Source organism: Etheostoma cragini, chromosome 23 (genome assembly GCF_013103735.1).
Source record: "Etheostoma cragini isolate CJK2018 chromosome 23, CSU_Ecrag_1.0, whole genome shotgun sequence".
NCBI lineage: Eukaryota > Metazoa > Chordata > Actinopteri > Perciformes > Percidae > Etheostoma > Etheostoma cragini.
Window position 1 is genome coordinate 7,622,841 of NC_048429.1, and position 8,093 is coordinate 7,630,933.

Here is an 8,093-nt window from a genome sequence, read left to right on the forward strand (position 1 = left end):
ACATATTTCCCTGAACCCCCCCTTGCAGACTGTGGAAGGGCAGCTGGCGGAGTGGAAGATGAAACTGAGTCAGAAGCGGGCTGGATTGAGGGTGCCGCCATTCTACTGTCAGTTGTGTGTGTGGTGCTGGTGACAGCATTCAATGACTGGAGTAAAGAGAAGCAGTTTAGGGGCCTCCAAAGCCGCATTGAGCAGGAGCAGAAATTTACTGTTGTCCGTGGAGGACAAGTTATCCAAATTCCTGTGGCTGAGATTGTGGTCGGTGACGTTGCACAAATAAAATATGGTAAGATGAGATTGTCAACTATGGTTTTGAAGTCTTCTAATTTAAAGGTGCTTTAAGCAATGTCACACGTCAACAAAAGTAATGTCACCCAACATCGCTTAGAGCACCTTTTAATGAAACCATTTCTTAGATGGATCAAATATATATAAATAAATAAAATGCTTAGTATGACTACAATTTAATCAAAAATGATTGCAAAATTCTTTTTATTTAATTTTTACACTATTGTACCGCCAAATTAAAGACATGGTTTGTTTGTGTGTGTTTAAGGTGACCTTTTACCTGCCGATGGAGTCCTTATCCAAAGCAACGATCTGAAGATCGATGAGAGCTCGCTCACAGGGGAGTCGGATCATGTCAAGAAAACACAAGAAAAAGATCCAATGCTGTTATCAGGTGACATAAAGCCTCAATTTTGCTGGTTATTACAGAAAGAAATGGAGGTTGTGAATTTTTTTTTAAATATGTGACTCCGTCTTAATTAAAATTAAATGACCGATGACCTTTGTACAATTTCGTCATTGTGAAAAGCACGCAATTTGTTCAAAGTGACTCACATTGACTTTGTCATATGTGATCTGCTGTCTTCAGCTTCTTAGACCTATGGTAGACTGAGACATTCTGTCAATGAGGCCATTTGACAATGCTGTGTTTAATATTTATTTTACACCAATAATATTAAAACCACTACTCAATTTTTTTGTTAATGTTTTGATCAGTCTATTCACTAATGAGACTTTACAGCTACAGATTGAATACTATTGAACCCCAACAATGCATCAGAACTGACCTTAGTACTCCTTTTCTAATGTTAATTTGCATTGGTTTGACAAACTGGGTTTAGAATTGAAAGTGAAGTTGGCGTATAAGTACTCTTGGGAACATAACACATAGCATTTAGTCAGATACTGTACATACCCTTTCCTTTCCTCCCTTATAAACACTTTTTTTTTTACTTCTTTGTCCAAAGGCACTCATGTAATGGAAGGCTCAGGGAAAATGTTGGTCACTGCTGTGGGTGTCAACTCTCAAACTGGAATTATCTTCACTTTACTTGGGACCAGTGAAGATGATGAAGAAGATGAGGAGGAAAAGAAAAAGGAAAAGGAGGAGAAGAAAAAACAGAGAAAAAGTTAGTATCCTCCCTATTTATTTACCTTCCTTTTTCTGTTGTACACTTTTGCATAGATGTTTCCATTTTCTACCACCAGTTTTGCATCTCACAAAGAATTTATCAACTTCCATTTTTTAAATATTAAAAGCAGAAAGGGCTGAGCCCTTTGAGTAGAGTAGTAACATGTGCACTTGCATTGCAATATATTTGTTTTTAAATCATTTGTAGTGCACACACGTATTGCCCACACGTTTTAGTTTTTTAATTACCACCACTGACTCACGGTCAACTTTTCCACAGGCAAGCAGGATGCAGCGGTGGAGAGCCGTAAGAAAGGTAAGACACACACACACACACACACACACACACACATATATATATATATATATATATATATATATATATATATCTCTCTCTCTCTCTCTCTCTCTCTCTCTCTCTCTCTCTCTCTCTCTCTCTCTCTCTCTCTCTCTCTCTCTCTCTCTCTCTCTCTCTCTTTTGTGGCTGAAGAAAGGCTCAGATATACATCTGTTAACAAGAGTCAGCTATAGGTCAGGAAAAAAAAATCTAAATTAGCATCCCTAGCTGAAGTCATTTTACGCAATTAATGAGGAGTTGCCAGTTTATATTTGGTACTGGCTGTTCTAGCCTATCCGTTGTACTGTCTGGCCCTCCCTTCTGTCTCGATCTCCTCTTTTCTCGTCCTTTCCTGGCACATTGCGCTTTGAGCAGCAGGTGCTACTGAATCCAGTTATAGCGATTAGTGATGAGGAGATTAAAGCCATGCAACAATTCTAGGGCCAGAACATCTGCTTTCCCACCCTTCTCTCTCTCTGACTCTCCCTCAGGCCTCCCACAGTTTTATTTCTATTGATTTCCCAATCTGAACAATTCAAACTGTAAGACTTGCACAATTTCAGACTGACAGTGATGATAATGAGGCTGTTTAGAGGTAACTCAGCCAGCTAGCTAGGCTAGTAGTCCTGCCGGGACACTGTGATCAGTTGTGCTTGGGTCTATGACCACAACCCTGGCGCTAGTCCCTGGTGCACAGATTCCCTCTGACTGCCAGGAATCAACAGTAATCCTTTAGACTGAGATTACACAGGCCATGTAAGAGCAGAAGAAGCCACAGTCCAAAGCAGCTGCAGTACCCCAGTGTTAATGCCCTTCTTTTTCCTGCAACATATATTCACACAATATACCATGCTACTGTCCTCACCAAGGTAAATAGATCTTTTAGCAGTGACAAATTAGACATGCTGCCTATGCTTACAAAAAGCAAAAGTGCAGAAATTACACAAGACACCCAAATAGTAATAATGTCATCAGCAAAAATGAGAAAGATGGGTAAGTGTCAGTTGTCATGTAGCAGCAGTGGTAGTGCCATTGCCTGGCGGAGCCATGGATTTTATCTTAAAGAGTAACACGACAGAGGCCGGCCCTTGCTGGCCTGCCGGCTGTCTCTCCTCCCAACTTTGCCATTAGAGGCTTTGCATTTCAGGGTTACTGGGTTAGACGTGGGTCCTGTCAGTTCTGCATGCGAGGGAGGGTGTCCTGAGAGTTGTTGAGGAAGAGATTTATGGGAACTAAACTGGCAGAAACTGCTGTTGAAGGAAGAGGTGATACCTACTAGTCAACCTGTTCTCTAGGTAAAATCTCTTGGTGGGAGTATGGTAATTACATTTCCAAATTTTCCAGCTAATTACTGTTCAGGCAGATTACTGCAAACATAATTACGGTGACATTTCCCAAGTTCCATGAATAAAAGGGAAGCAAAAATACTGCATGCTAAGATTTTGAGGGATGTGATCTCTCTTTTGCTCCTGGAAGTCTCTTTTCATTTAATCTGTTATCTTGAAATATTACACATTGTGGTGTAGAAATATTTCCATAACACCGTATTTGTCATGCTAATCTTAAGCAACTTGCCGTGACTTGCTACCTGTTAAAACACAGTCAAATAACTTTGTGATCAAACTTAATCCAGAGCTGCTGTTTATCATCTTGTTCGTCCAAATACAAACAGGAAATATAGAAAATATATTTTCCTTAAATAAATGTTTCTGTGTTATTTGACCACACAAAGGTAATTCATTCACTGGTGTAACAGTTTTTTTTCCAGGACTTGCAAATGTAGGGAAATAGGCATATCTAAATAGGCTTTAAGCGGTGCCTGATTTGAAGACCGAATCTCTTGTTTGTTCTTTGGGTTATGCTGATTTGTTACAACTGCTATACTGGTTTGCTGCTCTTTCCATAAATTCTGAAAACTGTTGATTATAAAGATATTGAACACAGTGTTGCGTGTGTACATCACTTGACATCACTAAAATGTAAGGTGCTAACTGTCAGGTTGTTTCATTCAACAACTTTTTCTTGTTCCTCGCTGCAGCTAAAGCCCAGGATGGTGCTGCAATGGAAATGCAGCCACTGAACAGTGATGAGGCTGATGCAGAGGAGAAAAAGAAATCCAGCATGTCAAAGAAAGAGAAGTCTGTTCTCCAGGGCAAACTGACCAAACTAGCTGTACAGATTGGCAAAGCAGGTGAGTTGGAAAAAATCTCCAAAGTTCAGTATTTTCTATTCAAAATGACGTCCATTATAATTAACACGTGGGAAAAGGATATTCATAAGACTGATTTGTCATTCTTTTTCTCTCTCGTTCCCCCTCAGGACTGGTTATGTCAGCCATCACTGTCATTATCCTGGTGGTGCTGTTTGTAGTAGACACATTCTGGATCCAGGGTCTGCCCTGGGTCAAGGAATGCACACCCATTTATATTCAGTTCTTTGTGAAATTTTTCATCATCGGCGTCACTGTTCTGGTGGTGGCTGTTCCCGAAGGCCTGCCACTCGCCGTAACAATCTCCCTGGCATACTCTGTTAAGGTAATGTCTCCTTGCCAGGTGACCTGTGGCCAGTGCTGGCCACTTACACTTAAGCCTATTATAACTAGCAGGCCAGGCTGTTAAAACAAGATGACTTGGCTAAAGCCAAGCTATGATGCTCTGTGCTGTTTGACAACATGTTAAAATTGTAAGAGATTTATGTATGTATAATGTATAAGTGTATGTGTGATATATTGTTTTATCTTCCTACAGAAAATGATGAAAGACAACAACCTGGTGCGTCACTTGGATGCTTGTGAGACTATGGGCAATGCTACCGCCATCTGCTCTGACAAGACTGGTACGCTCACCATGAACCGGATGACTGTGGTGCAGGCCTTCATCGCTGAAAAGCACTACAGGAAGGTCCCTGAACCAGAGAACATCCCCTCCTCCATTTTAGACATGCTGATTCTGGGCATCGCAGTCAATTGTGCTTACACTACTAAGATCATGGTAAACCTAAGAAAAGCAGTGTGCATCTAAAATGCAAAATGTATTGCCATGAATATTGCCTTGTAACGTTTTTGGCTTTAGGCAGGTATTTAACGTCTCCCTACCTTTTCCTTCAGCCTCCTGAGAAAGAAGGGGGCCTGCCACGGCAAGTGGGTAACAAGACAGAATGTTCCTTGCTCGGCTTTTCAAATGACTTAAAGCGTGACTACCAGGCTATACGCAACGAGATCCCCGAAGAGAAACTCTACAAAGTCTACACCTTCAACTCAGTCCGCAAGTCAATGAGCACTGTGTTGAAGATGGCTGATGGCAGCTACCGTATGTTCAGCAAAGGGGCCTCAGAAATTCTCCTGAAAAAGTAAGACATTTTTTTTTCATCTTTGTTTTATACATTGCACTGTATGGTGAATGTTTTTATCAGTGTTTCTCTTGAAACTTAATACTGAAGACACATGCACTGATGTGTTTGAAGTTCTTTCTGCATAAATGATTCTACTCAATAAAAGGGTTATTCTGTAGATCTTTTTACTTCTTCCAGCTGGCCAGACCTTGCAGTAAATTATATGTGTATTGGCTTAAGCAGCTAAGAAGTTCAAGTGCATCCCAACCAAGCCCCTTACTTTGCGATTTAAAAACAGTCGCTGAGAAAGTGAGCCGGTAGCAACTCTATAAGCCTCTTAACCAAGCAGGCTTCTTTTTAACCTTCTTTTTTTTCAATTCTATGCCCAATGATCCATATTTTTTAACTATATCTCTCTTTATATACCTTTTCTCCCTCTGGATAATTTGCCCTCCTACACTCCTCCTTTCTTTCATTTTTCTTTCTTGACACTTCTATATTAATATAAGATGATAATATTAATATCGTTAATATTCCTCTTTTACCTCCCAGGTGCTATAAAATCCTGACAGCAAATGGTGAATCCAAGGTGTTTCGCCCTCGGGACAGAGATGACATGGTTAAGAAAGTGATCGAGCCCATGGCCTCAGAGGGCCTGAGAACCATCTGCCTTGCATATAGAGATTTCCCTGTCTCCGAGGGGGAGCCTGACTGGGACAATGAAAATGATATCCTCAGTGGACTGACCTGTCTCTGTGTGGTGGGCATTGAAGACCCCGTGAGACCCGAGGTTAGTGGCTCTACATAAATAGACGCATATCAGCTTGAGGGAACATCTTAGTTTAGTTTAAACCGGTATAGAGAACTTAATTTCATAGACAAAACTGAACTGAGTTGCATATCGTCAGGGGAACAGTTCACAACGGTAATACAACTTGATTAACGGGAAAATGTGTTAAATATCACTAATGAATTTCACATTTGCAAGTGCCATTATCAAAACTGTTGTCTTGGAAATGAAGATGGCTGATGGCATCTTGTCTTGGTGTCTAGGAAATGATATCCAGCACTACAATGAATCCTATTATGAGATAAAACAGCCGAGACATGGTGGAATTGACATATCAATCACATCAGCTGCTACTGGATTTTGGGCTTTGCTGTTGTCATTATCAGGGTCAGGTTATACTCAAAGTAGTAGTTTTTACAGCACGTGCCGTGTCAGAAGGCAAGTGTCCATGCCTGACCACGAAAGCCACATTCGAAAGGGATATGAAAACCCAGCTGACACAAAGAGATTGAGATGCAACATCATATAAATAAGGGCATACTTTTTCATTTTGCATTTAGTGACTAGGGTGAGGGAGGGAAAAATAGTTACATGTTGAAACCCTGGCCCCTTTCTCACCTCCGGACAGCTGTCCACATCTTCTATTCCAACATCAGAAAAAGGTGCAGGGGAGGGGTTTTCCAAAGCTATTTGAACATCCGACAAGCCTTATGGGTTAGCTTGCTGAGCTGGATGGTTTGGAACCCAGGCTTTCTGAGTAAAGCAAGAAAATTGAATGACAGGAGGTGCTTCATCAGCCATTTGTTAATGTAAGGAGTGACTCCACTTAGGCTCAAGCATTAACTACTGAGTCAGTACAGGAGATAGCATATCACTGCTTTTGAGGGAGTGGTTCCACAGTGAGACAACTAAATTGATGTTTGAAGAAGAAAGTTGATCATCTAGCAAGCTATTGACCCAGTTCTATTCTGTCACTCATTTACTTTGGCTTTCTGCCATTATTGCATTAGCATCAACATTTGCTGGAAACAGCTGCCTTTAGTTGTCAGGGGGCTTAATAGGAGCAGTGAGACTCCACAGTCCCTCTAAATCTAAACTTGGACAAAACCTTAATAATGAGATAAAAGCTGCATAGAGCTTTTATGTTAGTAATGACCACTTCACAAAACCTGAACTTCAAATTCAATATCCCCATTGATATGCAAAACATGTATATCCTTTTTCATTGTGTTTCCGCTATCCTTCAGGTCCCTGACGCCATCAGGAAATGCCAGCGTGCTGGTATCACAGTGCGGATGGTGACTGGGGACAACATCAACACAGCTCGAGCCATTGCCACCAAGTGTGGCATCCTATTGCCTGGAGATGACTTCCTCTGCATAGAAGGCAAAGAGTTTAACCGAAGGATTCGCAATGAAAAAGGAGAGGTGGGCCTCAGCAAAATACTGTACCTCCCAGTGATCTGTTGAAAATGTACTGTTAGGATTCTATTAGGGTTTTGTCTCATGTTTCTAGATTGAACAAGAACGCATTGACAAGATCTGGCCCAAACTACGAGTACTGGCTCGCTCTTCCCCCACAGACAAACACACCCTAGTGAAAGGTAGGTCTGTTATTCTGGTTTGAGTAAAATGTATGGAAATTTTGTTTATTTTACATTTTGAAAAACATGTTTTACTCTTCTAGGTATTATTGACAGCACAGTATTAGAAAAAAGACAAGTAGTAGCAGTGACAGGAGATGGTACCAATGATGGTCCTGCCTTGAAGAAAGCTGATGTTGGCTTTGCCATGGTGAGTTTTCTCTATGTTTACTGTCTTTGATTAGACTAGAGTTCTAGTCAAAAAGGATGCCTAAAAGATTCTAACTTGACCACATCAGTTAATACAGTCATACTGGTGATGTAGAAACATAAAAATATGAAATGTGTTGTCCTCAGATGCAGGCAGATTCTCCATAATGTTTTTTTTTTTTTGTCCCCAGGGCATTGCTGGTACAGATGTAGCCAAGGAGGCATCTGACATCATCCTGACTGATGACAATTTCTCCAGCATTGTCAAGGCTGTCATGTGGGGCCGCAACGTCTACGACAGCATCTCTAAGTTCCTCCAGTTTCAGCTAACTGTCAATGTGGTGGCTGTCATTGTAGCATTTACAGGAGCCTGCATCACACAGGTTAGCACCAAAAGGGTCGGTTTCGCGTTGATAAAAAAAAA

General features: G+C 41.0%; 1 protein-coding gene across 6 annotated transcripts in view; it reads left to right on the top strand.

Moving 5' to 3' along the window:
* Nucleotides 1-8,093, top strand: part of atp2b1a (ATPase plasma membrane Ca2+ transporting 1a) — a 38,394-nt gene that overhangs the window by 19,536 nt on the left and 10,765 nt on the right. For all 6 annotated transcript variants that reach the window (XM_034863436.1, XM_034863437.1, XM_034863438.1 and 3 more), the window contains 13 exons: nucleotides 29-286; nucleotides 557-682; nucleotides 1,257-1,418; nucleotides 1,701-1,736; nucleotides 3,796-3,948; nucleotides 4,077-4,291; nucleotides 4,505-4,747; nucleotides 4,864-5,105; nucleotides 5,640-5,877; nucleotides 7,125-7,304; nucleotides 7,393-7,480; nucleotides 7,564-7,670; nucleotides 7,861-8,052. In XM_034863436.1, coding sequence (XP_034719327.1) covers nucleotides 29-286; nucleotides 557-682; nucleotides 1,257-1,418; nucleotides 1,701-1,736; nucleotides 3,796-3,948; nucleotides 4,077-4,291; nucleotides 4,505-4,747; nucleotides 4,864-5,105; nucleotides 5,640-5,877; nucleotides 7,125-7,304; nucleotides 7,393-7,480; nucleotides 7,564-7,670; nucleotides 7,861-8,052 — 2,240 coding nt within the window. The remainder of the gene's footprint in view (nucleotides 1-28; nucleotides 287-556; nucleotides 683-1,256; nucleotides 1,419-1,700; nucleotides 1,737-3,795; nucleotides 3,949-4,076; nucleotides 4,292-4,504; nucleotides 4,748-4,863; nucleotides 5,106-5,639; nucleotides 5,878-7,124; nucleotides 7,305-7,392; nucleotides 7,481-7,563; nucleotides 7,671-7,860; nucleotides 8,053-8,093) is intronic.